General features: G+C 36.5%; 1 protein-coding gene across 1 annotated transcript in view; it reads left to right on the top strand.

Annotated features, from left to right (window-relative positions):
• The first annotated feature begins 14,538 nt into the window (after nt 1-14,538).
• Nucleotides 14,539-23,684, top strand: part of LOC108260759 (mucin-17) — a 40,078-nt gene continuing 30,932 nt past the window's right edge. Inside the window, exons 1-7 of the mRNA XM_053677560.1 lie at nt 14,539-14,628; nt 16,488-16,544; nt 16,715-19,114; nt 19,312-19,442; nt 19,829-19,890; nt 19,998-20,116; nt 20,388-22,781. Of these exons, the coding sequence (XP_053533535.1) occupies nt 16,511-16,544; nt 16,715-19,114; nt 19,312-19,442; nt 19,829-19,890; nt 19,998-20,116; nt 20,388-22,781 (5,140 nt within the window). The 5' untranslated portion in view covers nt 14,539-14,628; nt 16,488-16,510. The remainder of the gene's footprint in view (nt 14,629-16,487; nt 16,545-16,714; nt 19,115-19,311; nt 19,443-19,828; nt 19,891-19,997; nt 20,117-20,387; nt 22,782-23,684) is intronic.

Raw genomic sequence — 23,684 nt, 5'->3', positions numbered from 1 at the left:
TTGATCAAAGGAGACGTTTAAAACATCCAAAAAAACCCAAAACAAAACAAAACTGAGTAACTTCCAATCACAGTGGGCCTTACAAACAAGTAATCCAAAGTGAACGAAGATAGCAGTGCATTTAATGTCATGTAAACTGGACTGTTATCGCGCATTTGTGCTTTTTCTAGTGTAATTAAACACAAAGAAGTGTTCAAAAATAGCACAAAATTAACACAGATGTGGTGAGTATACTTTTCCCACTACAATTATCCTAAAATGCAATTTGTTTGTATGCTAAAATTCTACTAAAATGCTCACAAAATAAACGAACAGTTGCAGGAAATTTCGGTGGCATTTATTAAAATCAATTGACAGATGTAAGACATTAAAACATTTGACAGATGTAAGAATTGGAACTGATGCATTTTCTTACAAATCTCTCTACCATATGGGAAGACAAGAGTCCCACTCCCTTCCTTTTGAAAAGCTGTAAAAATTAATTTTTTCTTCATACTCTTCCTTTAAAAAGGCAAGCCCAGTATATGTCCACTGGAGGGCAGCATCATATTACATTTAACCTAAAACAGATCTGTGGTTTTCCAGAGGTTTTAGGCTAAACTGCATACCACATTGACTAGTGTGTTAAAACCTCATACCACGTTGGGGGGAGTCTCTCTCTCTCTCTCTCTCTCTGTGTGTGTGTGTGTGTGTGTGTGTGTGTGTGTGTGTGTGTGTGTGTGTGTGTGTGTGTGTGTGTGTGCTTTTTTTCATAGCAAAAAGTAAATGCATATATGACTTTAGTCTGTAGAAAATATGTTTGTGGGATGTGTTCAATATATATAGTGGGAGAATTAGTGGGTGAAATGGTGCATGAGTCAGAAATAGAATTTGTAAGTATAGTAAATGCATATACAGTAAATGCAAATAAATAAGTTGAGGTTGTTATGCATAAGCAAATTAGTGTTTAATGTATGTGATAATACAGGACCAAACTGCATAGTTCATGTAAGCCATGTAAGCCCAAGCCATGACACTACCTCCATCATGCTTGAGTGATGAGCTTCTCTGTTTTGGATTATGAGCAGATGCTTTCTTTCTCTACTTCGGTCTTTTAATCACTTTTGTAGCGGTTAATGGTGGTTCCAGAACATTTCTGGCTCATCTCTGTATTTCTTTGCTAATTCCAAGCTAACTTTCTGATTCTTCCTGCTGATGAGTGTTTGCATCTTGTGGCATGGCCTCTGTATTTTTGCACTTGAAGTCTTCTTTGACTGGTGGATTATGATTCCTTCACCCCTGCACTGTGATGGTTGTTTTTGAGGTCACTAACTGTTTTTTTGGTTTGTTTTTCTTCACAGGTCTCACAATGTTTCTGTCATCAACTACTGTTGTTTTTCTGTGCCATGCACTAAGTTATTTAACACATCTAGATGTAAATATGAGGAAATGAAAGCTGACATTCTTATCTGTCATCTCAAATTCAACTCATAAATCTCAATTCTCAGTTTGAAATCGATCTGACCTTGTTCCACTACCTTTGGAGGAAATTGTATAAGATTTGTATTTGCATGTGATGACTATTTATTTATTTGTCATATAAGATGTTTGCCTATAATTAATGTTTATTTGCTTGTATAAGATGTGTGTCTGTAGTTATTTGTTTGTGATGAAGCTCTGTTTATTTGCCATTAGATGTTTATTTGTATATAAGCTGCTTGTAGGTGATGTTTACTTGTTTATTTCTCAGATAAGGTATGTCATGAGTAATGGATTATTTTCTTATAAGTTGTTTGTGTAATATTTGTTAATTGTTAATGATAAATATTTGTTTATTTGTTCATAAGATGTATGTAGGTGATGATTTTATATTTATATGATATATAAGGTGCTTGTATGTGATTAATTGTTTATTTGCATATAAGGTGTGTGTATCTAATAATTATTGGTTTATTTGTTATTGTTACTTGTTTACTGTTGGACTGTGTAACACCACCCTACTGTATATATAAGCGGTGTTGAGTCAGTTAGCTGTAAAAAGTGTGTGTGTGTGTGTGTGTGTGTGTGTGTGTGTGTGTAATATTAACCCAACAGTTTGTTTGTGATGGCTGTCTGCCTATAGTTTTTGTTAGTCATTTGTCTATTTTTGTATTGTTTTTAATGCTGAAAATATCAGTAATAGTGTGATATCAGTGTATAGATATTTAGTAGTGGTACGAAATTACTGCCAGTGTTGGATTAAAGGGCATAAAATGAAACCTGAATGCTGGATTTATGTTGAGTTTTCAAGACATCATTCAAGATCAACTTTCTCCATCTGCGTTCACACATTAATTCTGACATACAAGATGCGTGGGATTCAAGTGTGGCACTGGCACGCTTATCAAATGTACGTCACAAGTCCCAATTCCAGTTCCATGAGTTTTTTAACCCATGAGCATTGCAAACACTGCCCTGCCCTTTAAGAATGTGACAGAATGCCTTAAAGCAAAGAGCTGTCATTAACATTGTTGTCTTTATGCCAGTTTTGAGGTGCTGTGCAATCAGTGAGGGTGTGTCGCAAAAGGTACATGTTAATAATTTGTACGTTTCCTTGTTTATAACTTGTAAAAATGTACATAAGTAGAACTTTTCTGACAGTACAGAAATGCCCAATGCTTTAATATGTAAGTATGTGGTAATTAACAGTAACAGAAATAATAATGCCCTGTGTGACTGTGCAGTTGTATAATTAGTATACAGTAACTACATTCCAACTTTCAAATAGGCTTGCAAGAAATGCCTGCAGTACAAACACTTCACGTTTTCACATTTGCTACCTGAATATGCCTCAAGGCATGGCCCAAGCACTAATGCAATAATTAAACATTTAATAAGCACTAGATACTCACTGTAATGTAACATACAACATTACTTATTTTTCCTTATATAAACAAATTAAATATCGGAAAGGAAAAGTATATGTAAAACATATACATATGAAAAGCATATGAAAGTATTTTATGTTACATGGCGAGAATGTTTTGCACAAACTACTTTATTTTACCTTTTTGAAATTGAATTACTAGGAGCCAGAGAAAACTGCAGCACTGAAAAGAAAAGATATTTAACCCGCCTATTATGTTTATGTACCACATCTGAGATGTCTGAAATACTGGTTAATCCCTCTTCTTCTCTTTGAAATTTTTTGACTTTCTTCATTTCGGGTCATGAACTTATATATGCAAATATTTCTTCTTATGTCTTTTTGTGTGTATTCAAACGGTGGAAGTCATTTTGATACAGAACATAATAGATGTAACTTTTTCCCCCAACATTATAGGGTTAAGATGTAGGATTTAAAATTTGTTAAACTTAACGTCCATCATATATCATCATTTAACACAAAGACAACATTGAAATCCTTAATGTAATATATATTTATACTACAGGGCTGTTGAAATCCTGAATCAGTAGCGCTGGATGTAATTATCTTGTTTATTTATCTGTGTATTATCTGTTTATTCTTCTTTTGTATTGAATGTATATGTTTGCACGGAACAAAAAGGAGTGGCTCTTAATTTCATTGTACATATGTATAGTGACAATAAAAGGCATTCATTCGCATTCATTGGATGTAATTAAAATGGCAGGTTTATATTAATCTTGTTTTTTATCATAGCTTGAATGATGGATACACCACATAATCTAAAAGTAATTGTAAATCATTTAAAATGCTTATATATAATATTATTTATTATTAAGATTAATATAATATAATGTAATATGTATATATGTAATGACTGATGGTAAAGTTTTCTGGTAAGAGACAAGAAGGCGTAAAAGGCATGTCCAGTGACAGTACTTCACAACTGTGAATGTGTTCTGGCATGAGGAATTACCACAGGAATGTACACTCTCCTGTTTCTTGTCAATATGACAAGCAGTACTTTCCTTTTGTATTTTTAACTTTAAAAAAAAGATTAAAGAGAGTACTTGGTAATGAGTGTGACTATTTACGCTGGTAGCACAAGCGATAACAGGAAGTAACTTGTCTTAAATGTTTGACAACATGAAATGCATCTCTTAACTGTCGTTCTTTAATAAATAAAAAATGTTGTAATTGACAAATTGCTGCGGTAGGAAGAGGACATGATGCTTTTTAAGTCATATCCTTAATGACAGTAATTTAACCCTATTTTATTGTGTATGTGAATGTGCCAGATTTATGGGTGCGTGTGTATCAGTATTGTGGAATTTTAAGCTCATACATTGTTCTAGGTTTTTATTCACCTTGAAATTTATACTTCTGTGTGTAAGATTTCAATTTATGTTATTTTGGTTACGTATGAGATACTTGATTTAGTATGAGATTAATGTATAGATAATTAGTAACATATTTTGTTCTTAAAAGAAACTTTTAAAAACATATTGGTCTAAAAGCATATTGTAGGACATGGGGTGTGTTAAAGAGTCTTTTCAAGAGTTAAAACTTCCTGGATAATATGTTACAAAAGTGTATTTGTTAAAGGAACAGAAGAACACCATCAGAGTTTTCCCCAAACCAGTTCAGAGGTATTGTGCAAAAAATGTTTTATGTGAACTGTTGCATGCTATGATTCATAACAAAAAGGAAATGTATGTAAATGAACCAGCAAGATCCTTAAAATAGAATGGCCTGGTGGCACAAGGAAATAAGATACAGTTTTTATACTGTGTGTATAATATATATATATATATATATATATATATATATATATATATATATATATATATGTATATATATATATATATATATATATGTGTATATATACGTATGTGTGTGTGTGTGTGCGTGTGCGTGTCTCTCTCTCTCTCTCTCTCTCTCTCTCTCTATATATATATATATATATATATATATATATATATAATGTGTATATATACGTATGTGTGTGTGTGTGTGCGTGTCTATCTCTCTCTCTCTCTCTCTCTCTCTCTCTCTATATATATATATATATATATATATATATATATATATAATGTGTATATATACGTATGTGTGTGTGTGTGTGCGTGTCTATCTCTCTCTCTCTCTCTCTCTCTCTCTCTCTCTCTCTCTATATATATATATATATATATATATATATATATATATATATATATATATATATATATATATATATATGTGTATATTTATATATATATATATATAAACAAACCCCCAAAAAGTTGGGTCAGTATGGAAAAAAAACCCCACCAAACAGAGTCGTTTGAAAATTCAATTCACCCTGTACTACATTGAAAACATTATTAACACATAATTTGATGTTTCACTTTGTGAACTGAATTTATTTTTGGAAATATACAGTTCTTTCAAATCTGATGACTGCAACACACTCCAAAAAATTTGGGACAGTTGACTGTTTAGCACTGTGTAACATCACCTTTTCTTTTAATAACACTTATTAAGCGTGTGGGCACTGAGTGAAGACACCAGTTGGTTAAGTTTAGCAAGTGGAATTTTCCCCGTTCATCCATTATGCGTTTCTTCAGCTGTGCAATGGTATGGGACCTTCTTTACCTTATTTTGTGCTTCATAATGCGCCACACATTCTCAATTGGAGACAGGTCAGGACTGCAGGCTGGACATGCTAGCAAGCTCTGCTTATGCAACCATGTGCTTGTAATCCAGGCAGAATGTGGTTTGGCGTTGTCCTGCTCTGGAGGGCGGCATATGTTGCGCCAAAATATGTACATATTTTTCTGTATTAATGTTGCCCTCATAGATGTGTAAGTTAACCATGTCATGGGAACTGACACGCCGCCATACCATGACAGATGCTGGCTTTTGGACCTGATGCTGAAAACAGCTTGGATGATCCTTTTCCTCTTTGGCCCAGAGAAAGGACGGCTTTTTTGTCCCAAAACTATTTGAAACGTTGACTCTTCGGACCATAAAACATGATTCCACTGTGTTACTGTACATATCAGATGAGCCCGAGCCTGGAGAACTGAGCGGCACATCTTTACAGTGTTGATGTATGTGTTCTTTTTTGCACTGTAAAGCCTTAAATTGCATCTATGGATGCAGCGGCGAATGGTGTTGACTGACAGGTTTACTGACAAGGTTTACCAAAGTATTCCCGAGCCCATGTCAGGATATCCATTGCAGACTCATGATGGTTTTCAAGACAGTGGCGTCTGAGGGATTGGAGGTCACTTCTGAGCTGTAGTCAATTACTGCTTTTATCACAGGACTGACTACAGCTCAGAAGCAATTTTGAGCATTATATTTGGACTTACTGTAATTTCTCAGTATAAGGAACAACAGTGTGCAAAATGTTCATATATGTCTTGTGCCTTGCAATGTGCTCTAGAGGCCCTTTTTTTGTTCCAAAGAGCTAGGACCATCCTGAGCCAAAATTTGTTATGTGCCATGACACAAAGATGGCTGTCATAGTTAAACAAAGTAACTACAGCCTTGACTTTAATGTGCTTAGCCTCTAAGCCTGGTTATAAGAATCAAAAGATCTAAAAAGACGTTAAGGAAGAATGATGTCCTACTTTGTTTGCCTGCTCGCTAAACCTGTTTGCTAGTCAATTAGCACTTCAGTCTGTTTTTGAATGGCAAACTTTTTGTTAAAAAACCAGAACAAAAGCTTTGTTTTCAGATGGAATAAGATTTGAGAAGCATGATCAGAATGGGTGGACTTCAAACAATAACTCAAACCCTTTTTTGAACACTTCACACTTCACTACGTATGCAAACATTGTCTGATGTCTGAGTGATAGGAACATGTTAAAATAAAACCGTAAAAATGTGGCTTTTTTATTTTTGGCAGTGACGCATGTAACTTAACAAATGTTGTATCTGGAAAAAAGGGAAGGGCAGAGATTTTTCAGTCATGACAGGTATGTCTTATATACTGTAGGGTTGTCACGATACCATAAACGCATTTTTTATGACACTATACCAGCTGAAGTATCAGGACACTAAGTAATATCATGATGCAATGTAATATTGTGTTAATTTATCATACAAATCTACAAATTTACAGTAATACATAGTTATAAATGAAAACAGACAAACCAAAATTTCCATGTAAAAAAAGATTTTGAAGCTTTTTTAAAGATTTTTGCTGTATTTTGAAGCTTTAGTATCACGATACTGCCACAGTACCGGAATACTGTGTAACTCTGGTCTGAAATACACAGAGGAATGTGAACAAAAATATATCTGAAGAAAAAAATACATTATATGGCCAAAGGTTTGTGGATGCCTGAACACCACACTCGCATGTCTTTTAAAACATCCAATTGCAGATTTAGTCCACCTTATCTGTTAGAATAACCTTCACTCTAGCTGAGCGTGGCTGTGGGGATTTGTGGCGATTCAGCAACAAGAGTATTAGTAAGGTCAAGCACTGATATCGGGTGAGGAAGCCCTGGGTGCTGTCAGTGTTCCAGTTCATCCCAAAGGTGTTCAGTTGGGTTGAGGTCAGGGCTCTGTGCAGGACACTTAAGTTCTCCCACTCCAATGTTAACAAAACATGTTTCATGGGGATCATTTTGTGCACAGGGACACTGTCATGCTGGAACAGGTTTGGGCCTCTTGACTCCAGTGAAGGAAATTGTAATGCTACAGCCTATTGTACAAATTACATTCTATAGAATTGTGTAGCAACAGTTTGTGGAAAACCCACATATGGGTGTGATGGTCAGGTGATCACATACTCTTGTCCCTATAATGTAGAATGTGAACACACCATAGAATTGAGCAATAAGGCTTGTAATGTGAATGTTACTGTATCTATGCCTCACTCATGATGTAAATGTTTATCACATTCGTGATCATGAAGTTTAACTTTATTTAAACAAGTAGCGATCAAAAACAAGTTTTTGCAGTTACTGAGATTTATCAGTGATGTTGCATGTGAGTTTTAACTGAACGAAAATAAAGGTCGCAATGCTAACACTCCCATGAACAAGTTTGAAAGCAGGCTCAAGCCTGAATAAGCTGCCAAGGATTAATGTGTCAGACACACCTTAAAACTGATAACATGCCTTTGTATAAAGACAAGGTATTTTATGTTTTACCTATTTTATCAACTGCATAGTTTTTTTTTTTAAGTTGCTGCACGCAATACGTTCCAAAAAAGTTGGGACTGGGGCAATTTAGGACTAATAGCGATTTGACGAGTTGAAATAAGAAGGTGCTGTGAAACAGGTGAGACGATCGTCTAATCATTGTATATAAGGAGCCTCCAAAAAAGGTCTAGTACTTCAAGAGCAAGGATATATGCTTGTACATGCCAAGCTTTTTGGACGTACTTGACAATAACACTGTCTTAGCATCACTTACATTACAGCAGCTAAAATCAGTCATTCCTTCACCACATTCTCTTTTTTCTCTCTCTTTACGTCAACAATACAAAAATGAAAAAAGGAAACCCTATAATAATACAAAAAAGGCAATATCTGCAACAATAGACAACTTTTCCAAAATCCAACAAAATTATTTTGTCTTTTAGTCTTTAATGAAGTATTTGCATGCTCTAAATAAATATCATGTGACCCAAATCAATTGAATTTGATGATTTATGACCCTATCCACATCCCGTCCACATGTGTAAGTTTGATTAAAAATTTCTTACCAAATGTCATACGTTCTGCTTGAATATCTATCATAAATGGTCAAACCTTTTGTTTTTTTGTTTTTGTTATTTTAGCAGCAGTTTCTCTCAGTAACCTTTGGCATTTAAGGCTGTGAATTGCATGCACAATGCCAGTAAGTAGTTTACTTTTGGGTGGAGCAGAATAAGAAAGAAACTTCCAAAAATAGCAAACTAAATAACAAACAACAATGTGCAGTACAAACTAAGGACAGACACATTGTCATTAAATAAACACAGTTTTCATATACACTACACACATAAAATAAATAATATTACTTAAATAAACCAACTTAGAAATTACATTTGACACAAATTGATATTAGTTTTATGATTGATCTACATTAAAATAATGCATATTTTCTTGCAATTTATGTGCCTTAAATGATGTTTATCATCAGTGCTGTAATATTTTATAGCTTATTACATTGTGAATAGTTTTATGTGAATGGGGTTTTTTTTTGTTTGTTTGTTGTTGTTGTTGTTGGTTTTTTAAAAAAAAAAAAAAAACCCCACATATATCACTGTAAACCTTTTGTCATATAATATAAGGCTGAGATGGATGCAAATGCAGTTTTTAATGAAATCTCTTTTCAGTGTTTTGCAGTGTTTGTTTTTAATGAAAGACAAACAGTTCAATCCAGAATGAAAGGAAAAGATAAAATGTAGAATGAAAGGATCAGGATCAAAAAGAGGCTTAAGTCAGACAGTCAAAAAGGGTATATACCTGGCAAAGGCATAGCACAAAAACCAGGAAACAAAGTCAGAATCAAAACCATTGTACTGACTGCATACAGTACCAAGCTTGGGGAACAAACAAACAGTATATCTTTGGTGACAGTCAATAGTATATAAAGTTTGCCCTTTTCACCTGCCCTTTAGCTTGAGGGTGAGCCTAAGGTCAGGTTACCTCCAGTTTTTCCATAAAGTTGGCCCACACATGGCATGTGAACTGAGGGACTTGGATGTTCATAATGTCCTCCGGGTTCCTGCAGTACTAGAACACATGGCTAAAGAGGAGATCTGCTGTGGTGAAGGCTGTGGGTATTCTGGGAAGTGGGATGAGGTGTAATGATTTCGAGAGGTGGTCAGTGATAACATGGATAATGGTATGAATGTGGGATTCCAACAGGCCAATGATAAAATTAATAGCTATGTGGGACCAGGGCAGTTGGGTGTGGGCAGAAGCAGGAGGTCATGGCACCTTGGCTTGGGCACAAGCTGGACAGTATGAAATTGAAGTGCACCAGGTGCATTGAATGCCATGTTGGCCTGTGGCTATGGAGGTGTGTGCCAAAGTGAATCCAGTATCTCAAAATATTAGAATAAAGAATTTATAATGCACAAATGTTGACCTTCTGAAAAGTATGTTAATTTATGCACTCGACGCTTAGTCAGGGCTCCTTTTGCACAAATTACTGCATCAATGTGGCATGGCATAGAGGCAATCAACCTGTGGCACTTCTGAGGTGTTATGGAAGCCCAGTTTGCTTGTATAGCGGCCGTCAGCTCGTCTGTATTGTTGAGTCTGGTGTCTCTCATTTTCCTCTTGACAATATCCCATAGATTCTCTATGGGGTTCAGGTCAGGCGAGTCGGCTGACCAATCAAGCACAGTAATACCATGATCGGCAAACCAGTTACTAGTAGTTTTGGCACTGTGGGCAGGTGCCGAGTCCTGCTGGAAAAGGAAATCAGCATCTCCATAAAGCTCGTCAGCAGATTGAAACATGAAGTGCTCTAAAATCTCCTGGTATACGCTGCATCGACTCTCGACTTGAGAAAACACAGTGGACCAACACCAGCAGATGACATGGCACCTCAAATCATCAATGACTCTGGAAACTTCACACTGGACTTCAAGCAACTTGGGTTCTGTTCCTCTCCACTCGTCCTCCGGACTCTGGGACCTTGATTTCCAAATGAAATGCAAAATTTACTTCCATCTGCCCCATGTCTGTAGTTGTGTGTACTGAACCAGACTGAGAGATTAAAGCCTTAGAAAACCTTTGCAGGTGTTTTGAGTTCATTAGCTGATAAAAGCTCTTCAGGTCTACATTTCTGTATTATAAATTCTTTATTTGAATATTTTGAGATACGGGATTTTTCATTTCCGTGAGCTGTAAACCATAATCATCAAGATTAAAACAAAAAAAGGCTTGAAATATTTTACGTTATGTTTAACGAATCTAGAATATATGAAGCTTTTTGAATTAAATTACAGGAACAAATGAACTTTTCCACAATATTCAATTTTGTTTTAGATGCACCTGTAAGATAAGGCTGAGATCAATGCAGTTAAGCATCTTTTAAAGAAAGGCAGGCAGTCAAAACCAAAATGAGACAAGATCAGGGTCAAAACCAGGACGTACTAGGCAATAGTGGAGTGCAAAAACCTGCAAACAAATTCAGAATCAAAACAGGGGTAGCAATAGCATGCAATTACAGGCTTGGTAAAGTCAGGTGAACAAACGTGAGCGTGTACTTTGCCATGAGTACCTGGTGTGAGTCTGTACTGTGTATAAAGATTGCGAGTGTGATTTGGAACAGATGTCCATGATCACAAATCTGGTGACTGTGAACATGACCGTGTGTGTGTGTGTGTGTGTGTGTGTGTGTGTGTGGGATCTACCTTTTATTAGCATAACTAACATAGCTCTGTTGAGTTGTTGAATCTGAATTGTCAGATTGTGTTGATAAAGTTTCTCTAACATTCACAGGGACATATATGGAAGACAAACAACATAATCTAATCATTATTATTTTTAGATTGTAATGTTATTTAACAAAGAAAATCATTTAATCATTGACATGGTGAAGTTGTCTGTAATTTAATATTTAATAGAAGGAGTCTCTAGTATCATACGTTAACAGTCAATACATTTCCTGCCACATGAAAGTTTTCAAAACAGAGGAATTTGCACTTATTTTTTGGCAACGTGACAAGTTTTGTTTTTTTAACTTCAAGGCATGAAAAAAGAGGCTAATTAGGGAATGACTGTTTGTGCAGTAGCTGCTTTAAAAAGTGATAACAGAAACAAAATTGTTTTGCAGATGTTCCACAACATTAAATATAATTACAAAAGGCTTGAAGAGCAAGATGTCTCATTACTTATTTAACAAATTGCAACTGTTGGCAAATTGCTGTAGGATTAACAATTCAGGATGTGCTGTTATAGGAAAATACTGTAACTGCGAGAAGAGTAGCTCTATGTTGCTTCACGTCATGTCCCACAATTCCATCACTGATTATTTTCCTCTAACACACCACTCTTGTTTTATTCCTTACTATGTTATTAAAAGCTTAGGACCAATTATGACATCAAAACAGGATTTTTTTAAAACAGCATTCTTAACATGGATTGGTCACAATCATAAGACTTACTTGGGCTCAGAAACAAAGACCCACTACTTACGTACAAGGGCAGATTTAATGATTTGGAGGCCCTAGGCAAAATATATGAACGTGGCCCTCTCATTTAAGTGTTTTAGCATTTTTAGACGGACCTTGGCTTCTGTGGGCTGAAGGCGGTTGCCGACACTACCTTTTCCTGGTGCTAAGTCCGCCCCTGGTTATGCATGTGATTTTCTTAAGCCGTAAATAACCCGTTGGCGAAATACTTAATGAAGGTCACATAGTGATGTATGTATCAGAGCAACAGTCAGGTTCATCACCACACCCATCAGTTACTGCATGTATTCAGGACTGAACGCAAACAGGTGATTAAAGTTCCAAAAAAATTTATGTAATGTCCCAAACAGGTACAATGAGTATGAACCGATGAACACAACAGCTATCATGACTCTCCAACACTAGAAATACTGCAGAGAGAAAGCCAGACTGCTGCACAAAACAGCAAATTTAATCACTTTGATTATGATCACCAATGATCAGAGGTGGAGCAAAGATTTTGTCTTGGGGGGTGTTCAGGGCCCCCTTATTATTAATATCTTGTTGTGTAATAAAAAAAATAGTGTCAGTAAATGCAACCTCAAACATGAATGGACACACATGTATTCATCTGTCTGGATCGGCAAACAATGTAGGCTAGACTTAGGTATTGTGTTCAGCAGTCTTTCAAATCACCCACGTAGTACACACAAACGGTCAGGATCGTGGGTTTATTGTTTACAAAAACAATGCATTCCATTTAGGGTCAAAATAGTTCACACACACAAAAAAACCCATTAAAGGCGTTCAGCAACGATTAGGCCTACATTAGACCAAAATACATCAGTGCAGTATTAACAACTACAAAAAAAACTTGTCTTTGTCAATGTCAATGTCCCTTTTGATGCAGAGCAGTGCTAAATTTGACAGCCACTACTCATCCAAGCAAGTAAATTCAGACGGGTAAAAGTCCTCTCTGCCTGTTACTGTTCTAAAGGGAAATTATGCATATGTGAAAAATTGCAACAGACTATTGAGTAGCCTGCAATGTAATTTTTTAAAAAAAATTAATTTTGTAATAAAATGATTTGAAATGGACATTTTGTCTATGTTTTGTTACCAAAAAAGAATATATATTTACAAAAAAAAATCGGCCCCCTAGAAGGTTGTTCACTCCTCCATGCGCCACCCTCCTCCCCACCAACTCCGCCAACGCCAATGATCATTACCAAATGAAAACACGTGCCTACAAGTGAATTATTAACATAAAATGAAAATGAATCAATCCTGTGAGAAATATGAAAAATAGGAACACTTGCACATTTCCACATTTTAAACAAATTATTCATTATTCACGGGTTAATTTCATTCATATAATTTGTGTAAAAAACCCCCAAAAAAACCTTTACACAGAATTTTGTTCATGTTCTCGAAGAATCTTAATATGTATGAAATGTGGTATCTAGATTTATAAATAGCCCTACTATTGTTTGCTTACCTGTTGTAAAATAAATAAATCAGTTGACACATACTTAAGCTCTAACAATAGTGAGGTATCACATAGCAGAATGCAATTACAGTAGTATGTAGAAACAATAACACAGAAACCAAATGCTTCCTCCCACAACTTAAATATCTGGACGTCAGAATTGAAAGAAAAAAAAAAACATGTGGAACATAGAAGGAAACACATCGCAGATGACATATGCATGTATTAATATATTTCATATACACTTCATAAAATAATGAAGTGGGCAGCAGTGGATCAACAGTTAAGGCTCTTGGTTACTAATCAGAAGGTTGGGTTTCAAACCCCAGCTCCACCAAGCTGCTGCTGGCAAGACTCTTAATCCTCTCTGCTCCAGGGGCACTGTAACATGGCCAACCACGTGTATTATTAACCATTGTGTATTATCTGTATGTCAGGGACAAACAGCAATCTTCTTGTTACTAGCTATTCATGCTGATACACATCTGGGTCATTCACGATAATAATTTTAGCCACAAAATGAATATGAAATGATGAAAAACACGCAAAGGAAAAATCCGAGACAGTTTGTAATATTTTGTGTTTGAAAGCCAATATAATGCTTCCATATAAGTTATTTGTCACTTAAAAAGTGAATGACAGATGGACAGATTGCGTTATAAAAATCTATTTACAAATAAAGTATGATATTCTAAAATTATCATGTAAGATTATCTTTAGAATGTTCCGATAAACTTTAACAGTTGTTTTACAAGTATAGTTCAAATATATTTGTTTTTGAGTTTGTGACAGAATCTCATCGCAGCAGGATTTGAAGCTATTGCATTTGTTTCCTGCACTTGCATAAGAATGGAATGAGGAATACAATGACTAGTTAATCCAATACAAAAGAAAAACATCAAAGTGTCTTTAGGTCCTGTATGACGAGGTGAAAACTGATGACAGGTATCAACTCCCAATCAGCATCACTGGGGGAAAAAAAGGTTATTCATTGTAGATACACATAGCCTATAAAAACCCCCAAACAATACAAGCACTGCTTTAGTAGCTTGAATATTGGGACTATGACACTGACCTGAGACTGAGGACTGTAATTTATAGAACTCTAACTTAACTCTTACAAATATTACAAGCAACTGGGTGAGTTTAACATCTTGCATATTCATTAAAAATAAAAGTAATAGCTTTATTCATGTCTATGACAATAATTATCATAAATGATCTCAGCATTAAAACTGACTTTAAGAAAATATTTTGCCATACATTTAAATGTTTTTGCATTTAAATTTTCTCTTTTTTCTAATGTGTTATTTATCATGTGTGATTCTAGATATAAAGTTTCTTTAAGATTTGATTCAGATTCATTCATCAGCAGAGACACAAAACTACATCGAATTTTTTTTATTGACGTTACTGAGGTTTAATAATTCACATAATCCTTAACAAGACATGCAAACAAGGTGTCACTCAAAGAGATCTTTGCTATATATTTGTGTGTATGTTATTGAATCATCTTTGATCTGAGAACTGTATCATTGTTCTGTGTGTGTGTGTGTGTGTGTGTGTGTGTATGTATATATATATATATATATATATATATATATATATATAATTCATTATTTTGTTGGGCCCCGTATGGCCCTATGCCAAATGGTGCACTTGCAATCTTGGTGTCTTCCAGAGTCCATCACAGGAGACATAATTTACTCAATTATTCTCTAAATCTCTAAGCAAAAGAAATGTTTTGCTTATGCAATTTTTCACTAAAACATATATAGGCGGGGCAAAGAGTTGGTGGATCGATTCCCGCTTCCTCTCCCCATGCTTCAGTGGTTTCATGCAGAGTACGCCAGAAATTGTCCGTAGCATGTGAATGTGTGTGTGTGATTGTGCGATGGGTTGGCACTCCGTCCAGGGTGTCCCACGCCTCGTGCCCCAACGCTCCCTGTGACCCTGTGTAGGATATATATATATATATATATATATATATATATATATATATATATATATATATATATATGTATATATATATATATATATATATACGTATATATATATATATATATATATATATATATATATATGTATATATATATATATATATATATATATACGTATATATATATATATATATATATATATATATATATATATATATATATATATATATATATATATATATATATATATATATATATATATATATGCTCACAGATAAAGCAAAAGGCAAAAGTTATTGTATTGGGGGGGGGAATCCTTTCCAAGCTATTGACAAAAACTGTTGACAAAAACTTAGTGATCCATGGAAATGTGTTGAGAGCTGGCACAATCCTTTTCCAGTGACCTGCAAAAATTAAGTAAAGCTTTTAGTGAAAGAGACGAGGAAGATATCAGGGCTTTCAGGAAACACTGGGATCCAAAAGTTAATGTGCTGTCATTGCTTTAATGCCCAGTAGAATTCAATGTTATGTCCTATAACTACAGCAGTGTCATTTAAAGTAAAATATTCAATGCTGTGAAAGAAATGTAAAAAGAAATTAGTCTTTTAAATTACTATCCTCTTAAGAATCTGATATAAATTTGAGTTACTATAAGTAGTTATTCAAATCAGTAGATCATAATGTGCACAAAGGTATTCTCTGGATTTCATTCTTAAACTGCTATTTATCAGTGCTTCAGAAACTTGTAGATATCTTTACATCTGAAGGCAGGTAGTTACAAAAGCATTGTGAGAAACTCCCCGGACTGGTTTAGATGCTGAAACCTTTTCAGTAGAAAAGGCACAAGGGCTTTAAAGAAACAATAGGTTAAAAAACCTGGTATCTAAATATTATCATCAGGCTGTGAGATTTCTTAGCAATGAACAGAATATTGTTGAGTGCAGATTAAAAAAACACAACAGAACATAATGTGATTTCACAAAAAACAAAATATGGCATATTTTTTAAAAGCTTTTGATTCCTAAAAATTGTATAATAATTTATGCTATATTATTTAAGGGTGTAATTGGAAAACAATCAAGATGAAGGGAAAAGAATGGATCCTGTTCATAATAAGTAAGTTCTCGATACAGGCTGATGTTTTACACCCAATTCACACAATGATAAGGATAAATTATTTCTTGCTTATTGCAGATTTTGTCTGACAGATAATAATAATAATAATAATAATAATAATAATAATAATAATAATAATAATAATAATAATAATAACTTTTGCACATTAGGTGTCATTCTTCAAATTCCATTAAAAACTGCTGGTGTAACATGTGGAATATCAACAATGGTTCCTTTAAAAAACACCCTGGGAACCTCAACTAGTGTTAGTGAAACATCAGAAACTGCAGTTGTTACGTGTTCAACATCACCAAGTTCCTCTGCTGGAACAGATGCAGGAACAACACTGGGAACCTCGACTAGTCTTAGTGAAACATCAGAAAATGCAGTTGTTACGTCTTCAGCATCACCCAGTTCTTCTGCTGGAACAGATGCAGGAACAACACTGGGAACCTCAACTAGTCTTAGTGAAACATCAGAAACTGCAGTTGTTATGTCTTCAGAATCACCCAGTTCTTCTGCTGGAACAGATGCAGGAACAACACTGGGAACCTCAACTAGTCTTAGTGAAACATCAGAATCTCCCACTGTCACATCTTCAACATCACCAAGTTCGTCTACTGGAACAGACGCAGAAACAACACTGGGAACCTCAACTAGTCTTAGTGAAACATCAGAATCTCCCACTGTCACATCTTCAACATCACCAAGTTCGTCTGCTGGAACAGATGCAGAAACAACACTGGGAACCTCAACTAGTCTTAGTGAAACATCAGAAACTGCAGTTGTTACATCTTCAACATCACCAAGTTCGTCTACTGGAACAGAGTCAGAAACAACACTGAGGACCTCAACAGGTCTTAGTGAAACATCAGAATCTCCCACTGTCACATCTTCAACATCACTAAGTTCGTCTACTGGAACAGAAGCAGAAACAACACTGGGAACCTCAACAGGTCTTAGTGAAACATCAGAATCTCCCGCTGTCACATCTGCAACATCACCAAGTTCGTCTACTGGAACAGAAGCAGAAACAACACTGGGAACCTCAACTAGTCTTAGTGAAACATCAGAATCCCCCGTTGTCACATCTTCAACATCACCAAGTTCGTCTACTGGAACAGAAGCAGAAACAACACTGGGAACCTCAACTAGTCTTAGTGAAACATCAGAAACTGCAGTTGTCACGTCTTCAGCATCACCCAGTTCGTCTGCTGGAACAGAAGCAGAAACAACACTGGGAACCTCAACAGGTCTTAGTGAAACATCAGAAACTGCGATTGTTACGTCTTCAGCATCACCCAGTTCTTCTGCTGGAACAGATGCAGAAACAACACTGGGAACCTCAACTAGTCTTAGTGAAACATCAGAAACTGCAGTTCTTACGTCTTCAGCATCACCCAGTTCTTCTGCTGGAACAGATGCAGGAACAACACTGGGAACCTCAACTAGTCTTAGTGAAACATCAGAAACTGCAGTTGTCACGTCTTCAGCATCACCCAGTTCGTCTGCTGGAACAGATGCAGGAACAACACTGGGAACCTCAACTAGTCTTAGTGAAACATCAGAAACTGCAGTTGTTACGTCTTCAGCATCACCAAGTTCTTCTGCTGGAACAGATGCAGGAACAACACTGGGAACCTCAACTAGTCTTAGTGAAACATCAGAAACTGCAGTTGTCACGTCTTCAGCATCACCCAGTTCGTCTGCTGGAACAGATGCAGGAACAACACTGGGAACCTCAACTAGTCTTAGTGAAACATCAGAAACTGCGATTGTTACGTCTTCAGCATCACCCAGTTCTTCTGCTGGAACAGATGCAGGAACAACACTGGGAACCTCAACTAGTCTTAGTGAAACATCAGAAAATGCAGTTGTTACGTCTTCAGCATCACCCAGTTCTTCTGCTGGAACAGATGCAGGAACAACACTGGGAACCTCAACTAGTCTTAGTGAAACATCAGAATCTCCCGCTGTCACATCTTCAACATCACCAAGTTTGTCCACTGGAACAGAAGCAGAAACAACACTGGGAACCTCAACTAGTCTTAGTGAAACATCAGAATCCCCCGCTGTCACATCTTCAACATCACCAAGTTCGTCTACTGGAACAGAAGCAGAAACAACACTGGGAACCTCAACAGGTCTTAGTGAAACATCAGAATCTCCCGCGGTCACATCTTCAACATCACCAAGTTCGTCTACTGGAACAGAAGCAGAAACAACGCTGGGAACCTCAACTAGTCTTAGTGAAACATCAGAATCCCCCGTTGTCACATCTTCAACATCACCAAGTTCGTCTACTGGAACAGATGCAGAAACAACACTGGGAACCTCAACTAGTCTTAGTGAAACATCAGAAACTGCAGTTGTTACATCTTCAACATCACCAAGTTCTTCTGCTGGAACAGATGCAGGAACAACACTGGGAACCTCAACAAGTCTTAGTGAAACATCAGAAAATGCAGTTGTTACATTGATAGCATCACCAAGTTCTTCTGCTGTAGGAACTGCAGAAACAACACTGGAATTTTCAACTGATAGTCAGACATTTCCTGGATCAACTTCAGGTACGACAATGGGACCATCAACAGGTGTTACTGACACATTAGTGACTACATCAGACACACCAGAAACAGCATCAAATGCAATATATATAATATATAAAATTCCAAATATACCTTAGCATTCTCAAAACTCATGTGATGTTGAAATTAATATTTATGTTATATTTCACTTTTGATTTCTATGTGACCTTTTTTCACAGATTCCTCTACAACCGTAGGCCAAGCTCTTACACTGAAAATTAGCTTCATCACTGCAGAGACATTCAATGCTGACTTATTAAACACAACTTCACTTGCTTACACTGAACGTGCAAATCGTATCACAGATGAGGTCTGTTTCATATAATAAAAAATGTAAATGCTATGATAATTGATTACTTGCATGATAAAAAAAAAAATCTAGACCAACAGTCATTATTCCTTTGTGTAATTTAAAAAATAATTAAATAAATAAATGAAATAGCACTCTTATTGCAGTGCTACTATGTATTGCTTTCTTACTATTTTAATGTGCACTTTGATGTTGGTGATCACATTCAAACCCTTTGCCTTGTCCTTCAACAAGAATAAAACATAATGTTATATACGCAAAAATTCCAAGCACCTTGTGCACACATCTTCATAGTTTTGTATCAGTGGCAGTGATTTTGCAGGTCTGATATAGACCTTGCTTTGATTCATTACTGCGATTTTAATGATGGGATTTTCTGTTTTCAGTTTGGGACAGTTTTTAAAAACAAATACACAAACTTCATTAATCTGAAAGTAACTGGTTTCAGGTGTGTAAGTTTGCTCATGCACCATTTACTGAACATTTTTTATATGATTGTTTCTTATATCACTTGGATGATGAATAACCTTTTCAACTGTGTTCTTGTCTATGTAGGCCTGGGTCAACCATCTCAGACATCAGTGTAACACTGAGTGGAAATCTACCTGATATTTCTTCAATCAATGAGACTATGCTCAGTGCAAATACAAGCTTTAATATTACAGGCCTCAGTGGTAAGCCATGGGCAAAAACATAACTTTGTAATTACAATTGAAAATTGTCATTTAAGCTCTTCAATTGTAAACAGTAGATCAATTCACTGCATAAAGTATGATCATATTGTTCTAACAGTAGTCAGTCTGGATAGGTTTCACACTTATAGTAAATGGTGATTGTCTAGCTGTCCTATCACCAAAATGTAATTTTTATGAAAAATAAAAAACTGTATCTAACTACATATCTTACTGTATGAAATATGTATATTTACTTTTCTCTTATTTACAGTAAATGGAGATTCATATGAACCACCAACAACAACTACAAAACAGATTTCAACAACTGCAGCTACAACAGAAATGACAACAGAAGTTCCAGCAAGCACAGACAGTACCACAGTTGCTTCTTTGGAAACAGCAAGTACTGCTACCCTGTTGACCACAGAGAGTACACTGCAAACGTCAACAGATGTCACATCTGAAACAGGATCAACCACAGCTATCACACTGCAGACATCAACAGTTGTTACGTCAGAACCACCATCAACTTCTCCTCCAGGATCAACTCCAGCAACCACACTGCAGACATCAACAGGTGTTACATCAGAACCACCATCAACTTCTCCTCCAGAACCAAGTACAACTATCACACTGCAGACATCAACAGCTGTTACATCAGAACCACCATCTAGTTCTCCTTCAGAACCAAGTACAACTATCACACTGCAGACATCAACAGGTGTTACAACAGAACCACCATCAACTTCTCCTTCAGGATCAACTCCAGCAACCACACTGCAGACATCAACAGGTGTTACATCAGAACCAACATCAACTTCTCCTTCAGAACCAAGTACAACTATCACACTGCAGACATCAACAGCTGTTACATCAGAACCACCATCTAGTTCTCCTTCAGAACCAACTACAACTATCACACTGCAGACATCAACAGGTGTTACATCAGAACCACCATCTAGTTCTCCTTCAGAACCAACTACAACTATCACACTGCAGACATCAACAGCTGTTACATCAGAACCACCATCAACTTCTCCTTCAGGATCAACTCCAGCTACCACACTGCAGACATCAACAGGTGTTACATCAGAACCACCATCTAGTTCTCCTTCAGTACCAACTACAACTGTCACACTGCAGACATCAACAGCTGTTACATCAGAACCACCATCAACTTCTCCTTCAGAACCAAGTACAACAATCACACTGCAGACATCAACAGCTGTTACATCAGAACCACCATCAACTTCTCCTCCAGAACCAAGTACAACTATCACACTGCAGACATCAACAGCTGTTACATCAGAACCACCATCAACTTCTCCTTCAGGATCAACTCCAGCAACCACACTGCAGACATCAACAGCTGTTACATCAGAACCAACATCAACTTCTCCTTCAGAACCAAGTACAACTATCACACTGCAGACATCAACAGCTGTTACATCAGAACCACCATCTAGTTCTCCTTCAGAACCAACTACAACTATCACACTGCAGACATCAACAGCTGTTACATCAGAACCACCATCAACTTCTCCTTCAGGATCAACTCCAGCTACCACACTGCAGATATCAACAGGTGTTACATCAGAACCACCATCTAGTTCTCCTCCAGAACCAAGTACAACTATCACACTGCAGACATCAACAGCTGTTACATCAGAACCACCATCAACTTCTCCTTCAGGATCAACTCCAGCTACCACACTGCAGACATCAACAGGTGTTACGTCAGAACCACCATCTAGTTCTCCTTCAGTACCAACTACAACTATAACACTGCAGACATCAACAGCTGTTACATCAGAACCACCATCACCTTCTCCTCCAGGATCAACTCCAGCAACCACACTGCAGACATCAACAGGTGTTACATCAGAACCACCATCAACTTCTCCTCCAGAACCAAGTACAACTATCACACTGCAGACATCAACAGCTGTTACATCAGAACCACCATCAACTTCTACTTCAGGATCAACTCCAGCTACCACACTGCAGACATCAACAGGTGTTACATCAGAACCACCATCTAGTTCTCCTTCAGTACCAACTACAACTGTCACACTGCAGACATCAACAGCTGTTACATCAGAACCACCATCACCTTCTCCTCCAGGATCAACTCCAGCAACCACACTGCAGACATCAACAGGTGTTACATCAGAACCACCATCAACTTCTCCTTCAGAACCAAGTACAACTATCACACTGCAGACATCAACAGCTGTTACATCAGAACCACCATCAACTTCTCCTCCAGAACCAAGTACAACTATCACACTGCAGACATCAACAGCTGTTACATCAGAACCACCATCAACTTCTCCTTCAGGATCAACTCCAGCAACCACACTGCAGACATCAACAGGTGTTACATCAGAACCAACATCAACTTCTCCTTCAGAACCAAGTACAACTATCACACTGCAGACATCAACAGCTGTTACATCAGAACCACCATCAACTTCTCCTCCAGAACCAAGTACAACTATCACACTGCAGACATCAACAGCTGTTACATCAGAACCACCATCTAGTTCTCCTTTAGAACCAACTACAGCTACCACAGTGCAGATATCAACAGCTGTTACATCAGAACCACCATCTAATTCTACTTCAGTATCAAGTACGGCTACCACACTAGAAAAATCAACAGGTGAGACATTAGAATATATATATATATATATATATATATATATATATATATATATATATATATATATATATATATATAATATTCTACGTATGTCGCATAATGTCTTCTTACTTCATTTATGACAATGGAATATTCAGTTATATATGAAAGTATTTTTAAAGTGGTCATATCATGATTTTTAAACATTTTTAAACATTAATTATGTTGTTTATTGGGTATAATAAAATAGGTAAACATGCTTTAATGTAAAAAAAAAAAACATTATTTGTCAAATACCATACATTTATTGCAGTACCTCTATTGCCAGACAGCCTAAAAAGGCTCCAATATCTGCAAAACCCCTCCTTCCGTCCTGATTGTCCAGCTCACCCATTCCATTGTGATTGGCCAAAAGCTTTGCGTGTCAGAAATTCAACACCCCTCACCTTTAGCATTAGCCTCCAAGGCTTCTAAAACAATTCTAAGCTGCTAAGCAACATGTCATCGGTTTTACTATATCAGTTCAAGCCAAAGTCCAATTCAGAAAATGCGGATGGTTGAGCGGAACCCACTTTGCAAACACGACTTGAGCAGAACACAGTTGTAAGTTTTCATTTTATAGCTCTGTCACCTTTCAGATACTATGTAAATTCCGACCCTGCTGCTGGGGTTAACTATGCTGTACACAGCTACTGTGTACATAGGTACTCATGCAATATATCTTTAGAACGCTAAGATTCTTGTGATTTGACTGATATAAACTGTTTCAAGATACAGTCACAACAGCAGCTACAATCAAAGTGTCTGTCAGCCCACCACCATACAAACAAACACTTAAAACTGAGAAAACTTAGCAAACTTTAACTGGCATTTTGTCAGAGGTCTACAACTGAGCCACAACACAAAACTCTGCATTTGAACAGT

Source organism: Ictalurus punctatus, chromosome 29 (genome assembly GCF_001660625.3).
Source record: "Ictalurus punctatus breed USDA103 chromosome 29, Coco_2.0, whole genome shotgun sequence".
Lineage (NCBI taxonomy): Eukaryota > Metazoa > Chordata > Actinopteri > Siluriformes > Ictaluridae > Ictalurus > Ictalurus punctatus.
This window is presented reverse-complemented; position numbering and strand designations above follow the sequence as displayed.